Source organism: Podarcis raffonei, chromosome 10 (genome assembly GCF_027172205.1).
Source record: "Podarcis raffonei isolate rPodRaf1 chromosome 10, rPodRaf1.pri, whole genome shotgun sequence".
Taxonomy (NCBI): Eukaryota; Metazoa; Chordata; class Lepidosauria; order Squamata; family Lacertidae; genus Podarcis; species Podarcis raffonei.
This window is the reverse complement of record NC_070611.1, coordinates 57,480,994-57,499,392: the sequence shown is the minus strand read 5'-3', so window position 1 is coordinate 57,499,392 and position 18,399 is coordinate 57,480,994. Positions and strand designations below refer to the sequence as shown.

Genomic DNA, 18,399 nt, shown 5'->3' with positions numbered 1-18,399 from the left:
TGGAAGACAGAGGTGACCGAAGGAGGACTGGGTTGGGGAAAGGGGAAAAACAAGGTCAGTACAGGCAACTGGGACTGTTCAGGCTCTCCTCAATTTTTCTCTTGCATATTCACACACAAGATAATTCAGAGGCTCCCAGGGCAACAGGAGCCCATATAATGAGGGATTAGCTTCACCTCCCTTGAGACAAACACTGTCTCTCAAAGTCTGGTTTGGCTTGATGCCTTTGAGGAAAGTAGCAGGAACCTGTTCCCACCAGAGTGGAAACCAACAAACCCACATTCTCTCTTACCTCCAAGAACAGCCACAAACTTCTCCAGCAGAAACAGAATCTGCTTAATGTACATCAGGTTCTTTGCTTTCAAGCGCTTCCTATTACAGAAATAAAATGGTGTCTCAATGCAAACAGGCAGTGCTCCTGACACAACATAGCTACATTGGGCTTTAGAATTATGCCCCCGGTGGAGACAGTGAAGCCCTTGGTGGTGAATAAACACTACCCACATATAGACGGACAACTATGACTAGCGTCTTATAACAGCAAACCACGTATTGCTGTTTCACAGATGAGCAACCTCATCTTGGGACTTGCATGTTCCCCCTCCTTTCTTCCACATGCAAAGGGAGAATATAGTTTTAAATTGTTTTACACTATCTCTGCTAGAAGGAAAGTTTTGTGCTGTGCTTTATGCTTGTTTTTGCATTTTCCCACAATTGAATTTTTAAAACATGGCTGAGCATGTGTGAGAAAACATGCACTGCAGTGCTCTACCCTGTTGTTCTACTGCTGCCACGCTATCCGAGGCGAAGCCATGGTTTGGCCTAGTGCTACATCCAAACCTAAGACTGTGGTTTGTCTCACTCCAGACAAACCAAGAGCAGTAAACCAAGAACAAACCTTTAGTTACTGTTCGTGGTTTGTCTGGAGTGAAACAAACCATAAGTTCTGATTTGGGTTTAACAGTAAGCCAAACCATGGCTTAGTCCTGCCTAGCACAGGGGCAGCAGGTCCCAGGGAAGAGGACCGTGGCTGCCATCTTACATCCAAGAGCCCACGTTTGCTCATTGGTGCAAAGCCATGGTTTGGTTTTAGCATAATGTCCAAACTGGGCCATGACGCTTGTTTCTACTTTGTAAGCCACCTGAATAATTTTATAGATTGGCAGTCATGTAAATAGCAAAAAGCCCTCGTTTCACACTGTGCTCAAACATGTCAACCCGAGTTGTAAATAGCTTTACCTGTAGCGCTCCATGTACTGCAACAGCTGGGAATGGGCGCAGCACAGCTATAATAGAAATAAAATGTTGGCATTGAAGGCAGCTTAAAAGAAAAACCCACCACTGTGGAAATGTAAACTCTACGGTGGAAGACCAAAAAACACGCAGCAGAGCAGGGGCTCTGAGGTCTGGCTCACCTGAGAACCGCTAACCTGGGCACTGTAGATGCAGGTGAGGGTATCTATCAGATTGTGGGCTTCGTCAATGATCACCACCTGATCCTTCAGCTTGATCCCAGACGCACTTCTAGTAGCTCCATGCAGAAGCATTTGATATGGCAACACCACCAGCTGAAGCAGGGACACAGGCTCGGGTTACAAGGGTGATTTGTCACATTTATGGGACTAAAGGTAAGTAAGGTCCACCACACATGGTGCAAATGCATTCCCAAAACACACACACAAAAATTAAGTGTGAACAGGAAGTAGGGGCAAGATGCGTTTGCAAACATGGACTACTTTCTAGTCCCCACTGAGTGTACTTTCAGTGGCAAACCCAAGGTTGCCAGTGCATAGCAGGCAAAAAGGTCCTGGGAGAGGCATATAAGGTAGGAGGCAAGAATCATAGAATCATAGAATCATAGAGTTGGAAGAGACCACAAGGGCCATCGAGTCCAACCCCCTGCCAAGCAGGAAACACCATCAGAGCACTCCTGACATATGGTTGTCAAGCCTCTGCTTAAAGACCTCCAAAGAAGGAGACTCCACCACACTCCTTGGCAGCAAATTCCACTGTCGAACAGCTCTTACTGTCAGGAAGTTCTTCCTAATGTTTAGGTGGAATCTTCTTTCTTGTAGTTTGGATCCATTGCTCCGTGTCCGCTTCTCTGGAGCAGCAGAAAACAACCTTTCTCCCTCCTCTATGTGACATCCTTTTATATATTTGAACATGGCTATCATATCACCCCTTAACCTCCTCTTCTCCAGGCTAAACATGCCCAGCTCCCTTAGCCGTTCCTCATAAGGCATCGTTTCCAGGCCTTTGACCATTTTGGTTGCCCTCCTCTGGACACGTTCCAGTTTGTCAATGTCCTTCTTGAACTGTGGTGCCCAGAACTGGACACAGTACTCCAGGTGAGGTCTGACCAGAGCAGAATACAGTGGCACTATTACTTCCCTTGATCTAGATGCGATACTCCTATTGATGCAGCCCAGAATTGCATTGGCTTTTTTAGCTGCCGCGTCACACTGTTGGCTCATGTCAAGTTTGTGGTCAACCAAGACTCCTAGATCCTTTTCACATGTAGTGCTCTCAAGCCAGGTGTCACCCATCTTGTATTTGTGCCTCTCATTTTTTTTGCCCAAGTACAATACTTTACATTTCTCCCTGTTAAAATTCATCTTGTTTGTTTTGGCCCAGTTCTCTAATCTGTCAAGGTCGTTTTGAAGTGTGTTCCTGTCCTCTGGGGTGTTAGCCACCCCTCCCAGTTTGGTGTCATCTGCAAATTTGATCAGGATGCCCCTGAGTCCATCATCCAAGTCGTTGATAAAGATGTTGAATAAGACCGGGCCCAAGACAGAACCCTGTGGCACCCCACTAGTCACTCTTCTCCAGGATGAAGAGGAACCATTGATGAGCACCCTTTGGGTTCGGTCAGTCAGCCAGTTACAAATCCACTGAGTGGTAGCATAGTCAAGACCGCATTTTACCAGCTTCTTTACAAGAATATCATGGGGCACCTTGTCAAATGCCTTGCTGAAATCAAGGTAGGCTACATCCACTGCGTTCCCTTCATCTACCAGGCTTGTAATTCTGTCAAAAAACGAGATCAGGTTAGTCTGACATGACTTATTTTTCAGAAATCCATGCTGACTATTGGTGATCACAGCATTCCTTTCCAGGTGCTCACAGACTGTTTGCTTAATGATCTGCTCCAGAATCTTCCCTGGTATTGATGTCAGACTGACTGGGCGGTAATTATTTGGGTCCTCTCTTTTCCCCTTTTTGAAAATAGGGACAACATTTGCCCTCCTCCAGTCTGCCGGGACTTCGCCTGTTCTCCAGGAATTCTCAAAGATGACTGCCAGTGGTTCTGAAATCACATCTGCCAGTTCTTTTAATACTCTTGGATGCAGTTCATCTGGCCCTGGAGACTTGAATACATCTAGACTAGCCAAGTATTCTTGTACTATCTCCTTAGTTATTCTGGGCTGTGTTTCCTCTGCTGAATCATTTCCTCTGCTGAAGAAACGGACCCCTTTTCCTCCATAGTAGTTAGGCAACAGGGTGCCCTCCAGGTATCTTGTACTACAGCTTCCATCATCCCCAGCTAGCAAGGTCAACGGTCAAGAATGATGGGCGCTGCAGTCTACGTTCGCTACCGCTGCTCCAATAGGGCAACCATTCAAAAGGCAGGCACTACCAGGTTTCTGCTGCCAGGCAATTAAATCACTTTTGGTTGATCTGATCTGGGCCGTATCCAACAGCGTCCCCTCCGCCGACGGAAAGCACTTTAATTAATCAACAGCGATGGGGTGGAGGCAATTTCTGTAATTTATCTATCTCCCAACAAGACTAGGTCTTTCACATAGCCAATTAAGGCAACTGATGGTACTAGGAGAGGTAAACTATTTAGGTAATTCTAACAATTAGGAAACGTGAAGTCCAGGTTTGTGTACTTAGCTCTAAACCTGCTTTCGCCTACTTTATTTATAGCCCAGTGTTTGAGGCACACACAAATGCAGCACCATGGTTTTCACCTGCCTTGCTCAACAGCTGAAGAATTTGGGGGCTTCCGGGTTGGTGCCAACGGATCATGGCTGCGCCCCTCGGACTCAGACTTAGGTTCCCGAACTAATGAGCTTGAGGCCATCAACGGAAAGGACTGGCAATTTTTTTCTTTTTTGGTGTCCAGGGGAGGAGTTGTGGGGAGAGGTTTGGGAAATTTAAAGTTTTTATTGAAATGTGTTACAAAGTTATAAAGTGTTATAAAATTTAAAAATTATTTTAAAGTAAAACAGGTTGTAAGAGAAATTGGATAATGGTGGATAGGTATCCATAGGTTTAAGCAGAAGTTTGTGGAAAAAGTTATGTACTGATAAGTTAAGAATTTAAAGTCAGTAAGGTTAAGGAAAGTATGTTATATATATGTAAAAATTTGGAAAGATGGAAAGGATTTGCTAAAATATCAAATTGAAGCAGAATACAAAAAAGGGAGGTGAGAGGAAGTCAAAGAACTAAGCTAAAGAAAGATACATTATTGAAGTGTATTTGATTTTTATGTAATGTTTTGTCTTTTTTCTTTTTTTCTTTGTGTTGGTTGTTTTTGTGTGATTGTTTTACCTTTGTTATATTGTTGAAAATCTAATAAATATCATTTAAAAAAAAACAGCTGAAGAATTTGAGGCTAAAGGAAAGCGGCTGGTTTGCCTTTTTGTGGGGCTCACCTGAGCAGCTGGGATAGCATATCGGCTTCCATAATACGGGCAGGCGTTCATTCCCTTCCCCAGAGTCACCAGCTGCTCGATATCTTTCACCTCCACCAGAACTTCATCCCGAAGGAGCTGCATGGGCTCATAGGAGTAAAATGGACAAACTGTTCGGCTCACTCGCCTTTTCTTCCCCTCTGCCTCCTCTCCTGCGTTACTCTTCTCTGGAAGCAAAAAAGGTCAGAAAGAAGAGCTGTGAGAGCCAAGTGGAAAGAGGCGTTCATATTAACGTGAGTGAAAGCAGTGCAAGGGGCCCTTCCTAAAACAAAGGTGGGCAACCTTTTTTTTCTAGAGGACTGATTCCCCTTGAGGGTAATCCACCAGGGGCTGCAAGCCGCTGGTGAGCAGAGCAGTGCTAGCTGGAACCCTGAACAGGAGCACTCCCCGCTGCAACATTTTATTGCAGGCCCCACTTTACTGATGATAGTAGAACCTGCCATTGAATTGCACTATATAGTACCACCAAGGCAACTATCTGTGAACAAACAATAAATGTCCATAAAAATGGCAAGTCATAACTGAAGGACACCGTCCTCTTTCTATGCTCCTCCCGATGGGAACATACAGATGGAGATAGATATACATGCTTTCTTCTCTTGTACATTATTTACTACAAAGCTCAAGGTCTTTAGTGATGTTGGAGCACTGAACCACTGGTACATCACAAGTGGGCTCTTTATTACTGTGTTTGCAATTGTTCAAGATAAGATCTATTTTGGAAAGAGAAGAAATGAGCACTGAACCACTGATATAATACAAGCGAACTCTTTATTTACTGTGTTCGCCATTGTTTTAAGATAAAACCTATTTCAGGCACATACCTCCACATGTGGTGGGAGTGCCCCAAAATCCAACCATTCTGGACAACCACCATACGAGAAATATGTAAAATAACCAAGCAAGTATTAGAAATCACCCCAGAATTGGCCTTACTAAACATCTTCCAAGACAATAATGCCCACTTACACCAAAAAGAATATATAACCCACCTACTTTCAGCAGCCAGAAACATCATAACCAGACACTGGAGAGACCTGTCAGGAGTAAGCATGGACCAATGGTACCAAATAGTATGGGAAACAGCCTTACTAGAAAAATTAACCAATAAACTGAAACTGACATGGGGACAAATAGAAGAAGACGCCTTCACCCTGGTATGGCTCCCCTTTATCACACACACAGCCCAAAAAGTCAATGACAAAAATTCACCAACAGCATACAAATCAATATGGCTAACCTGATCCAAAACACCCACCCACCCCACTCACACACAAAAACAAAGACCACCACAGCCAACCACAAATGAACAACCACACCCTAGGCCAACCCCAACCTTTCTCACTAACAAAGGAACACAAGTGAACACAAATCTCACCACAAGTGAACAGCAAAGAACCTGCACAAGCAACGCTGACACCAAACCCTACATATATTAAGTAAAATAGAAACATCGTCACCCAACCCCCCCACCTCTTTCCCCCTTTTTTTCCTAATGTCTCAACAAATGAAACTAATTTGTAAAAATGTTACATGGGGGGAAAATTTGAGACATTGCACATACTTTTATAAATCCAGAAAATCTTTAATAGAAATACATTTTTTAAAAAAAGATAAAACCTATTTGGGAAAGAAACTACTTTTGCAATTTTTATGGAAGTTTTTTGTTTGTTTACAGATATCTGCCTTTGTGATATTATCTTGTGTCGATTGCCGTAGTCATTGTATCACCACCCTGTTCCTTGTTTTATTGAAATACACTAGGCACCATTTAAGTCATTGTTCCCAGCATGTGACACTTTCCTACCATGTTTATTCTTCTGCATCTCCATACAACGGTCGTTGATGAGTTGGGCGGCTCCCAGGTGCCTCACGTCCTCATTCACACAGAGGTTCTGAGACAGGTAAGGCAGGAAAAAGCAGAAACCAGTTGCAAAAAAAAGAGACATTCACAACATACACGGAGCAAAATTACGAGAGGCGAATTGTTTGAGGTTTTCTCGAGGTTGAAACGGAATATAACAAACATTGAAAGACTTTATTACAAATCTATAAAGCAGCATGTTAGAATAATTACTTATAAATAATGAAATAAAAGTAATAGGATTATGTTCCACAAGAATAATTGATTCATAATGTATGGGTTGTATTCAACCAAGATCTACTGAAATTAATGAACCTAAGTTACCGTATTTTTCGCCCTATAGGACGCACTTTTTCCCCTCCAAAAATGAAGGGGAAATGTGTGTGCGTCCTATGGGGCGAATGCAGGCTTTCGCTGAAGCTTGGAGAGTGAGAGGGGTCGGTGCGCACCGACCCCTCTCACTCTCCAGGCTTCAGGAAGCTATCAGCAAGCCTGGGGAGCCTGCGGGAGTTCCCGCAGTGCTCCCTAGGCTGCGGATAGCAGCTTGCTTGACCGGAGCGCGGGGAGCGCTGAAGCAGAGCGCCCCGCGCTTCGGGCAGCCCCACAAGCTCGGGGGACAGCGGGGAGGCGCAGCGCCGCCATTCCCCAACCTGGTTTTGGGGGGAAATAAAGGGAATTTTTTTCCCCTTTATTAAAGAAAAAAAAATCAGGGTGGGTCCTAAAAATACAACAAACCGGGGGGGGGGGGGATGCAGCAATTCCTAACCTTGTGGCATTTCACTATATATATATATATATATATATATATATATATATATATATATATATATATATATTAAGCACTGTTTCAACTGCTCCTAAGTGCCACCAAGAAACTATTTCCACGCTAGGGAGTTCTAAGAATAGACACGATGTAGATCACAAGGTGTTTCCACAATGACAATACATTCAGTTCCTCCTCTTCTCCCCATAAACGTTTAGAAAGGGAGACACGTGACGTAGTATCATCACGCCAAGTGTTCCCTTGCCCCATTTTATTGACTGATGGGGGGGAAGATCGCACAAGGCAAGCAGGATACTCCATACCCTTACTCAACAGCTCCACAGTGGTACCTCGGGTTACATACGCTTCAGGTTACAGACTCCGCTAAAGCAGAAATAGTACCTCGGGTTAAGAACTTTGCTTTAGGATGAGAACATAAATCGCACGTCGGTGGCGCAGCAGCAGCGGCGGGAGACACCATAGGCTAAAGTGGTGCTTCAGGTTAAGAATGGACCTCCAGAACAAATTAAGTGCTTAACCCGAGGTACCACTGTATTAAAGAATTCAGCAAATGGACGGGGAGGGCACATACCACGTGTGGGCTGTGCCCCTCCCCCTCGTTCCTGACCTTCACATTTTCAGCCCATTTCAAAGCCTCTCTGTAAGATATCAAAGTGGGGTGGGCAATCACCATAAAGCTTTCAAGTGCCTTAGGCTGAATGTGATTAGAACCTCCCTTCAGGAAGGAAGGGCCAGGGCCAGCACGCAGACTGATGGTTGGGGCAGGAGCAGTGTGCACAGCCCTCACACATGTGGCTGAACACCTGGATGGACCTGGGAAGGGGAGGAGGAAGTGGGAAAACAGCTAGCTAACTTTGATGGCAACCCAGTGGTCAGCATTGTCTAGCTCCACCCATAGGGAAATTTCATTAGCAACCCAGCTTCCCCAAGGAAAAGCCGAGGGCTACGCACCTGCCTAGACCCCAAGGAGACCAGTCGCGTCTCCTTGCCGAAAGGGCTCTTCTGAACCTCATGCACAAACTGAGCCAGCTGCGAATGTGTTCGGCTGCAGTAGTAAATCTGAGGAAGAGAAACAGAAGAGAAACACAAGTGGGAACCAATTCATACAGGGCCAGTTTAGAATGCAGGATTTGTGCTCTCTTCCCCTTGTTTCTGCAGCAGGACAGAGGCATCTGCAAGGCCTGCTCAAAGAATACAAAACTTTGGCTCCTGGGGGCCTCACTCTGGCCCAGAGTCAGCACTCACAGTGCTCAGGCAACTGCTTGGGCCCATGCATCTCAGAAGGGACCAAACAGCCAGAAGGGAAACATTTTGTATGCAACGGCATCAGCCTGACCCTGGGCTCACTAAAGGCAGATGTGAACATCATTTGAAAAATAGGCAAAACTCTTCCACTTGGGATGGACTTCAGCAACTGAGATAGTGTCTGGACTGAGGGTAGTAGAGTCAGATGGGATTCTCACTAGATTTTAACTGTATTATGTGTGTATGTCTGTGTGCAGTTATCTAATTTGAGCCTTAGAAGCTGGGGGAATTCTTGCCAATTTGTCATGAAACTTCCCACCTACAGATTTGAAGGACAGCTGCTGGAGCAGGAACCAGATGCCCCTTGAAGCCTTACCTTAGTTACATGCTCCTCCTCTATATCTTCATCATCGTCTTCTTCACTTAACCTAAGGGGTGAAAGCACAATTGTGTCTCTTTCCTGTAGCCTCTCTGAAACATTTGTGTCATAATCCAGAGCACATATGACACAGCGAACGCCCTCTCTGCCCGTCTTTAAGCAGGTCTCTGTCCACATACGACAGAGAGCCAGCACATTCCTATTTAGCAATGCAAAGGCAAAAAAGAAGAAAAATGGAGTGGGGAGGACGTAAGTTCCCCCTCATTTTTTTTCTGATGACTTTGCAGAACACGGGGGTGGGGGGACTTCAAAAGAAATATTTTCTTTTACAATGAGTGAAATGCTTTTCAAGATACACCATAAAAGACAATCCACAGCATTAGAGGAGGATTATTCTGGCATATCCAACCCTTAAACCCAAGTTGCACTTCTGCACCTAGAGGGAGCTGCAATCTTCATGAGAAGAGCAGACGAGGCCTTCGCTGCTTGTGAATTGCTGCTTCCTTCTTCTTGGTGACCACTAGGTCTAGTATGTGATCGTAGGACCAAGTAGAAGAGGAGTTTGGATTTGTTATCCCGCTTTATCACTACCTGAAGGAGTCTCAAAGCGGCTAACTATCTCCTTTCCCTTCCTCCCCCACAACAAACACTCTGTGAGGTGAGTGGGGCTGAGAGACTTAAGAGAAGTGTGACTAGCCCAAGGTCACCCAGCTGCTGCATGTGGAGGAGCGGAGATGCGAACCCGGTTCACCAGATTACGAGTCTACTGCTCTTAACCACTACACCACACTAGCTCTCAAGTAGCCTGCTTCTGCTGCCCCTTTATCTTGCCATCTCATTGCCGTTCTTACCTACTTCGCACTTTCTTCTCCTCATCGCTCTCATACTCTGCAAGGATCAGATCTTCCTCACCCCGATCCAACGGCTCCAAAGTACCCAACTCATCCGGGTGAGACAACATGTCCTTACTGAGCTGGAGTAGCTGCTCTGCCTCTTCCTCCTCCATCCTCTGAAATAAGCATAATGGAACCGTCAGCCCCTCCAAGTCAATTAGCTCACTGTCCTATAAGGAAGGGCTTGAGAGAGGAGCCTCCAAACCCTTAGCATTTAAGGAGCTTAGTGCTCAACCCCCAGAAACCAGAGAAAAATGCAATTTGTATTCCTTGAAATTTCTCGGAGAACACAAGTAGCAGGCAACTACTGTGTCAATAACAAGAGCAATCAAAGCAGATGGGGGGGGGGGGAACCCAACCACTCAATACAGCAGCCTTATAAAGAATAACAAGTGGGGCCTTCAACAAGTGCAGAGTATTCCTCTTTAGGGTGCCAGTCATTTTATTCTACTCCCCTGGCTAAGCTTTTCATCATTTTCTCCCTGCCAATAGCTAGTTAGCGTTCAATACACGAACCACGGAACTCTCAGCATTCCGGGAACCACAACTTATCAACGAAGCTGCAATTAAACATGGCTGGGATTGTGCTGTTGGCAACCGAAGGATAGGCCTGTGGTATCCGAGTCCTCTCACCTTTCTTTTAGAATTGTATTTCAGCTGTGCGTTGTGGCGAATTTGCTCCAGACGTTCTTCTCGCTTCTTCCTCCTGACCTGCTCCTCCTAAAAATTGAAATAATAGTCTGTGAAACTCAACCTTAAGTCCTGGAATGAAAACAGCATGCCATTTCCGTACCCACTGTGAATCCCAAGCACGTTAGAGCCTCCCAACTTCAGTCTTTCCTAGATTATATATGTTTCTAGACCACCTGATGCATAAGGTTTTAAAACAGTAGCTGTAACCCAGTTTTCACACAGGTGGCAGAGGCTCGTGAGAAAATATCCCAGAAGAATCTTTCACTTTATATGTTTCTCCCGTTTCTAATTCGACTTGTACTCAATGGGCAGGCAGAATCAAGATGGTTATGAAATAGTACGAAACACTATAGATACTGTCATATTTAACAAGGAAATGTAGCGCTTGGTGCATTTCAAGAAGATGCTAACCAGAATCTCTTTTTTTAAAAATAGCTTAATTAGCCTTTTCTAAGAGAACTTTTGAGTAAAGTAAGACTTGTGAGCAAATACTTATTTAGTTCTCTATTAAATATTTGCAACTTTTTTTGTTCTTTCAGTGTTGCAATACCACCACAGTTTAATGGTATTCGAGGTGGAAGGGCTGCCATCTTATACTCCTGTGGAGATAATTTTCCAGCTATTGGCTCTATGCAGGACTGCAGCTATATGCCATGAGTTTTAAACGTTTCAATTAAGTATTTTCCTTATGGTTTCGACAGCATTCTCTTTCGGGCTTGGAGTTACAAATTATTATTCTATATTAAACTAGTATTTCTGGGTTCTTTAAGGAGATGGCACATGCAAAAGATTTAAGGGTGATGCTAAATGTACATGGCTCAGAGAGAAGAACTGAAGCTACAAGATGAAAAATGATTCCTACATCCACTGTCTACTGACTGTGCCTCACTCCACTGTTAGCGAGGCAATATGCCTCTGAATACATTATTATTATTATTATTATTATTATTATTATTATTATTATTATTACAAGTTGTTGGGATTCACAGGTGGGGAGAGTTGCTGTTGCACTTTGGTCCTGCTTCCAAGCATCTGTTTAGCTCTGTGAAAACAAGATGCTGGAGAATAGCCTTTGGCGTGATCCAGCAAGGCTTTTGCTATCTCTTATTTTTTTAATGTTCTCATTATTCTTTTACAGTTACATCTCTGAATTTGCCACCTAGACAGGATTTGCTCTAATTAATAAGCAGCATTACCTTCAGCCTGTGGACCATTTCCCGTTCTTCTTTCTTCTGCACAAACTGGGTGATCCAGTCAGGCTCCCCGGCCGATGCCTGGCTTCGCTTCTCAGGCTGCTCTTTGGCACTCTTTCCATTACTTCCGTTTGCCAGCAGACGGGCCTCTTCCTGTCTCTTTTTCTCTTCAAAGTCTCGGAGCCACGAGAGGGCTCCACAAATGAGACTCAAAGATTTCCCCTAAAAATAAAATTCAGAGTTGCTGCTGTTGTCTTAGTACCACTTATTTAAGAATCTAGGCAGCAGCATTTAAATTTAGAATACAAAAGCCCAGTCATTATTTACAGTTCCCAACAAGCCAATACCTGTTTGTTGTCTATTCACAACAACAGATTGCTGCAACCCACAAAGCCAAGCATTCTGGGTTGCTACAGCACTTTGGGGAAGGGCTGTAGCTCAGTGGTAGAGCATGTGCTTTGCACACTAGGCTTAATCCCCAGTATTTCCAGGTAGGACCAGAAGAAACAGCTGCTGCCAGTCAGTGTAGACGACACCAAGCAAAGTGGGCCAATGGTCCGTCTTGCTGTGAGGCAGCTTCTTATGTTCCTAAGCAGCAAACCACACTATTTCTCCCGTTCCCTCCCCTCCTTCCACAGCACCCACTCCCTGGCTGCAACCAAGTCCTGAGAGCCTTTCCTCCATGTTGCAAGGCATTCCTTCTCCAGCCACATGAAGCTCACAGCCACCTTGAGGCCTAAGTAGCAGAAAGATGAGGAATCATCAGCGCTTCAAATATTATTAAAAAATAAAGAGAGAATTACTGTGCCAGTTGGGCTTTCAAATATACCAATCTTCCCAGTCTCCAAGACCTGATAAAGTTTAGCCATGAATTCTTCTTGAATGGGGTATGGCACATAAGGAAATGGAAACCTTGTTTTGGCTTCTTCTTGGCTCTCCCCAGCCATCTCCTGCAATGAAAAAGAAACCCATAAAGAAGTATTCTGAATCACTTTACCCCTGACTATATATAAACTAGCATTTCTACAAAGGCGGGCAAAAAGGACATTATCAACACAGCTGAAATAAAACATTACACGAGCACAAGGGAGGCCTTGTGGAGGATGGTAATGATGGCCCTCTCCCATTATGTGCGCATCTGAAGTTATCCCAGGAACCCAGCCAAGAGTGGAATCTATCAAAGATTACATCAAATGCCTACAAGGCATTCCAAACCACCTTATTATTATCATTATTTATTACATTTGTATCCTGCTGCTCCTCCAAGGAGCTCAAGGTGCTGCAACTTCCTTTCTCCCCTCTTCCCCTTTTTATCCTCACATCACTTTGAGGTTAAATAGGCTGAGAGACCATGACTGGCCCAAGGTCACACACTGAGCTTCATGATTGAGTGGAAATGTGAACCCTGGTCTCCCAGGTCCTAGCACAACACTCTAACTGCTATGCCATGCAGGCTCTCAAAAGACTGCAGCATTGCTAGATTCCTCCTACCAGGCCAGACCATTAGTTTAACTAGCTCAGTACCTTGACTGGCAGTGGCCCTCTGGGGCTTCAGGCAAGGAGCATTATCTGAGGGTGCCAGGGATTGATCATCTGCATGCAAAGCAGATGAGCTATGCAGCTTCTGTTAACTGTGCCTACAAGGTGGCAAAACACTGCTTACAGGTGCAGCAATCTACACAACCAGCTTCAACTAAGATTGGCATACCTGGAATACTGCAGCTGGCAGTAGTGTCTGGGCAGAAATCAGCAAAAATGTCTGGGGAAATCTGGACATATGGCAGCCCATGTCAGCAGTGTTGTTTTTGCCGATTATCCAAAAAAATAGCTCAAAAATGGCATATTTTTTGTAATTTTGCCAAAGAAAAGGCAACTCCAGCTTCAACCTTAATACTGGGCCTACATTATGCTGCTTAAAATGGTAGAATTCTGGACCCCACCTCTTCAAGACTGCTGGGGAGGGGGAGCTGGCATCTTTGAACACTCCCTCTACACACACACCCTCCCATATGTGCTGCTTCCTGTTTCTGTAATCAAGGACAAACTACAGTAATTCAAAGATTATTAGAGACAGGGCGAGGCTGCATGTCCACCAGTGTACCATGGAGCACCTCTCCCTTTCATACTCTGTACTTGTTGCACAATTGCCCAAGTACTTAAAACAGTAATATAATTTAATAATAATTTATTATTTGCACCCCGCCCATCTGGCTGGGCTTCCCCAGCCAGATGGGCGGCTTCCAACAAAACATATATGCCAACCTGCACACACATGCATATGATCTCATTGCAAGTCCTGGCTAACATCTCAGGAGACGAGGAGGCGGCATTTTAGAGACTCAGTGTTGGGGGGCAGGAGGCTCCAGAACCTTGTAGGGCTGGGCTTGCAACACAATCCTATGCAGGGCCACAGCGTTTTTCATGAGAAACATCCCAGGTTCTAATTTGCGCGTGCAGGTACGCCTGGAAAAGAGTCCTGTTGCAAATCTTGCACAGCTGCTGCCAGTCAGCGTAGACCACGTTGAGCTTGGTAGGAGTTTTCCGCGTCCCCTCCGCCCCTTCCCCCCACAAAAAAGAGAGGTCCCACTGTACTTCCTGGCAAGAGAGCACAGAATTCCTGGAATCCCAGCACGTTTCTATTTCCCTCCGCGAAGCGCCCTACTCAGTCACCTCTTACCCTTTGCGGCCACCATCCTCGCACACCCCACCCACCCAATATCCCGCCGCCACGGACCCTTCTGGAGCTGCTCGAAAGCGCGCCAAACTGCGAATGGCTGCTTCGTCCCGCCTCCCTCGCCGCTGACGTCAGAGGTTTCCCGAGAGAAAAAGAGAGCCACTCTGCTATTAAGGCCCCGCCTAACGGGGAGGGTTGGGGTTTTTCCCCGCCCAAATTTTATTGGCTAGGAAAAAGTCCCGTGAGCCAATCGAGTGGGCCGCCCGGGGGGGAAAAAAACAACAAGAACATGACCCCGCCTCCGCGCGCCGTTTTGTCACCAATGAGAAGTTGTCTCACAGCACGTATACTCAAAAGTAATCCCCGTTTATTTTTATTTTATTCTATTTTACTTGCGCTAACATCCCCATTCCTCCAAGAGCCCGAGGTGGCATGTACATCCCTTTCCTCATTTAAACCCCCACAACAACCCTGCGAGGTAGGGATACATTGAACTTCATGGGATTTGAACCCTGGTCTCGCAGGTCCTAGTCCCACGCTCTTACCCACTACACCAGGACGACTTAATCCGAGGGAAAGTTTGGTATAGGTTCCCCAGTCAATCTTACTGCAAAAACATACAACAGCAAAGGGTGGCATCAGAAGCCTGCTAAGACTGCAGTTTTATACACACTTAACGGTATTTTATTTATTGCATTTACATTCCGCCTTTTCTCCAAGAAGGACCTACATGGTTCTCCCCATTTTGATTTGATACATCGCAACAACCTTGTGAGATTGCTTACTTGGATGTTTTATTGAAGGGTGAGACTACACACACACACACACACACATACACAATATAAAGCAACAATAGATGAAACAGAAACCTAAACAAGGGGACAGACTTCAAAGCAAAGGGATGGAAATTCATAAAGCTGCAACCCTAGGTGGAATAGCAGGACTTATTTCTGAGAAAATATCCATGGAATGATATACGGATACTTCCAAAGGGACAATATTTAGCATTGCCCACTCCATGTGGGAAACCACTATATGCTTTGTAACTGTCCATGCTTCAATAGGCACCTACTGCTACCTTCTTTCATAACAGAGATAATAAGACAAATATTGCAATGCCACACTGAAGTATTTAGCATGGACACAGCTTAAGACTGCCATCCTATGCCAAGATTCCCACCCCAAGCACATGTCCCTGGTAGCAAGTGCCACTGAATGTGGCAAGTGGCATTTACTTCTGAGTAAGCATGCACAGGACTGCACTGCGAGTTAGGTGCACTTCAATCCACGGATTTAAATTAGTTTTGGCAAGACTTTTCTAAACTTTCTGTTTTCAGGTGGAAATTCAATCACATACCAGAAAATTCAGGTCGTGCCATTACCGTTGATTGGGAGGTCTTGCACAACAAACTTGTAGAATAAATGTTCGTTAAGTAGCCAGCATTGTGAAATATTCCTGCAAACAAATCAGAATCAATGCTCAAGGCTACCTGGAAGCACTTTAAATGCCTAGACTGAAATGCAAAAAAAGGGGGGGGGAGGAAAGACCTCTAACCCCTCATTGCAGTTCATTCTACCTTTTAAATATGAGGTTTTCTAAATTGTATTCCCTCCCCCCTTGAGCATTAACCCTTGCCTGCAACCACTGCTGTATTCTCTTGTTTTATTTCATCCCTTCAGGTGTTAGCATGTCTTATTTACATCCTATTTGTAACTGTTATGTACTGAAGTTCTCACCCTGGGCCAGCAGGGGGATACTGTAGATAGTTTTCACTCAGGTCCACGTCAGTTATTTTAGGCGGGAAACCCTGGGTTGTTGTTGCTACAATGTTGATAGCTGGCTGCCTATAAAAGCAGGCCGGCTGAGCAGTTTGGTTCAGTTTTCTGTTCCAGCTTACAAAATAAAGAGCTGCTTTGGAGAAATCGCTGTGTCGTCTGCCATGTCTACCCACTATTCAACAGTAACCTTATTTATTTGGAAGTAATCTCCACTGATTGTAATCAAATTTATTTGCATATAAGTAGGTTTGGGATTGCAACCAAAATTACTCTGTATTGCTTCCAGCTTTGCATTGCAGACTGTGCTTGTTGTTTTTCTTTTGGTTTTATTTATACCTTTCACAGAACAGTCAATCTTCAGTTTGTCACATATGACAGTGCACGCTATCTAATATAGAAATGAAAAACAGGGCATGTTGTTGTTTTTACACCACACTGTGCTTTTACAGCACACTGTGCTTTTTCAAATGAGTAAGTAGCCCACATAAGTAAATCACATAGGAAGAAACCCTACCTTAAAACTGCAACCCCAAAAATATTTAGGCTTATACAAGCCCTACAAAATGCAATAGGCTTGGTTAATAGGTTCAGGCCTACAGGCTTGCCAGGTCTATTAGGTTTGCTAGTTTTCTACACACATACCCAAATAATATCTATATTGCAAGGGCTAAGTTCTCTCATTCAGATATATCACTCAATTCTTTTGTGCTTTATTATGGTGTGCTTGACAACGCAAAGCTAATGTGTGAACTAACTGATATAAAAAGTACACAGGAACAAACCTTGGTACCAAGTCAGAACATTGAAACAGCTAGCATTATTGTGCATATTCACAGGTAGTAGTTATCCTGAGTTTCAGGCAGAGGTCTCTTCCTGAGCCAGTGTGGTGTAGTGGTTAGAGTGTTGGACTTGCACCTGAGAGCCCAGGGTTCAAGTCTCCACTCAGCCATGAAGCTCACACTGTGACCATGGACCAGTCAAAAACTCAGTTTAACCCTACCTCACAAGGTTGTTGTGAGGATAAAACGATGAGAGTGAGAACCATCTATGCCACCAGTTCCTTTGAGGAACGTTGGGATATAAAGGTAAATAATTATAATTATCATCATCAGTTTAGAAAGATCAAAACATTTCAACAGATATAGGCCAGAATTGGCCTCACTGCTCCTTCTGCTAAGTTGCAAAGAGATTGGCCACTGAAAGACTTGCTGGGAGAGGCCAGGCAGGTTCGTGGAAGGTTCCCCTTCTCCATAATTCATTTTGCAGTCCCTGCGATACCCATACGTCAGAACATAAGCAGTTTTAAAAAATAATACAGGGTTCTCAGCCAGTCTGATTAAAAAATTGCCCCCACAGATTTAAAACTGATAAAAAGATTGTAGCCGCACTCAAAGGAGTACTCGCCACCATCCTTACTTCTTGAGAGAGATGACAGCCAAGTTCATGCCCAGCTGGCTCCGCCATCAAAAGCGGCAAGTTTCACACGAGGAGAGGAAGCAACGCAGAATCAGGCCACACCATTTCACTGGCAAAGGTGAGAAGGGAAGAATCTTGCTGCCCAGTGATGTCACAAGCATTCCTGGTTACCTAGGCCACGGCAGGAGCTCCTGGTTGGCCTTTCATGCCGCTTCCCCTTGATACCGCACCAAAGCAGTGGTCCAGCAAACAGAATAAAGTGAGGATTCAAAAGAACCCAGGAACTTCCTTTATCTGTACAGCCTGCTAATGGTTCCTCCTTTAGACCAACCCTGTGCCCAAAGCCTCAGCAAGGAAGATGAGGGGGTATGCAGCCACACAGGTGTCCCTGTTTGCTCTTGGTGAGTGAGACCGTTTATCTGCCCAAGCCTTGGCCAACCTAGGGCTCTCCAGATGTTTTAGACTACAACTCCCATCAGCCCCAGCCAGGCACCGACTGGGGCTGATGGGAATGCTGGCTAGGGCTGATCTACACATTTCCTTACTCCATGAACCTACAGTGTAGAGACAGGGCCACAGAATCCTTCAGTCAACATCCTCCCCCGTGGCCAAGGATGCTCCAGGGCTTTAAAAAAACCAGCGCTGGCATTCAAAGCACAGCAGCCCAAGTTGTGGGATCTATGCCTTGCAACCTTGATACACATTATAGAGGCTTAAGCCAAGGCTCACACCTTTGCCTCTTTTGTTTGGTCTGCGCAGTACTCTCAAAATGGCTC

The 18,399-nt window shown here is 44.9% G+C and overlaps 1 protein-coding gene across 6 annotated transcripts in view; it reads right to left on the bottom strand.

Annotated features, from left to right (window-relative positions):
- DDX11 (DEAD/H-box helicase 11) overlaps window positions 1-17,439 on the bottom strand; it is a 35,340-nt gene extending 17,901 nt beyond the window's left edge. The window contains exons 1-13 of one of the 6 annotated variants that reach the window (XM_053405528.1): window positions 17,370-17,436; window positions 15,786-15,884; window positions 12,558-12,704; window positions 11,758-11,976; window positions 10,502-10,588; window positions 9,827-9,984; window positions 8,973-9,024; window positions 8,303-8,410; window positions 6,511-6,598; window positions 4,665-4,870; window positions 1,416-1,568; window positions 1,240-1,286; window positions 293-372 (exon numbers count right to left, since the gene is read on the bottom strand). In XM_053405528.1, the coding sequence (XP_053261503.1) occupies window positions 293-372; window positions 1,240-1,286; window positions 1,416-1,568; window positions 4,665-4,870; window positions 6,511-6,598; window positions 8,303-8,410; window positions 8,973-9,024; window positions 9,827-9,984; window positions 10,502-10,588; window positions 11,758-11,976; window positions 12,558-12,701 (1,342 nt within the window). In that variant the 5' untranslated portion in view covers window positions 12,702-12,704; window positions 15,786-15,884; window positions 17,370-17,436. Of the gene's footprint in view, window positions 1-292; window positions 373-1,239; window positions 1,287-1,415; window positions 1,569-4,664; window positions 4,871-6,510; window positions 6,599-8,302; window positions 8,411-8,972; window positions 9,025-9,826; window positions 9,985-10,501; window positions 10,589-11,757; window positions 11,977-12,557; window positions 13,058-13,278; window positions 13,453-14,488; window positions 14,591-15,785; window positions 15,885-17,369 lie in introns of those variants that run through there. The other 5 variants (XM_053405529.1, XM_053405527.1, XM_053405530.1 and 2 more) reach the window with 5 other exon arrangements.
- Window positions 17,440-18,399: the final 960 nt, after the last annotated feature.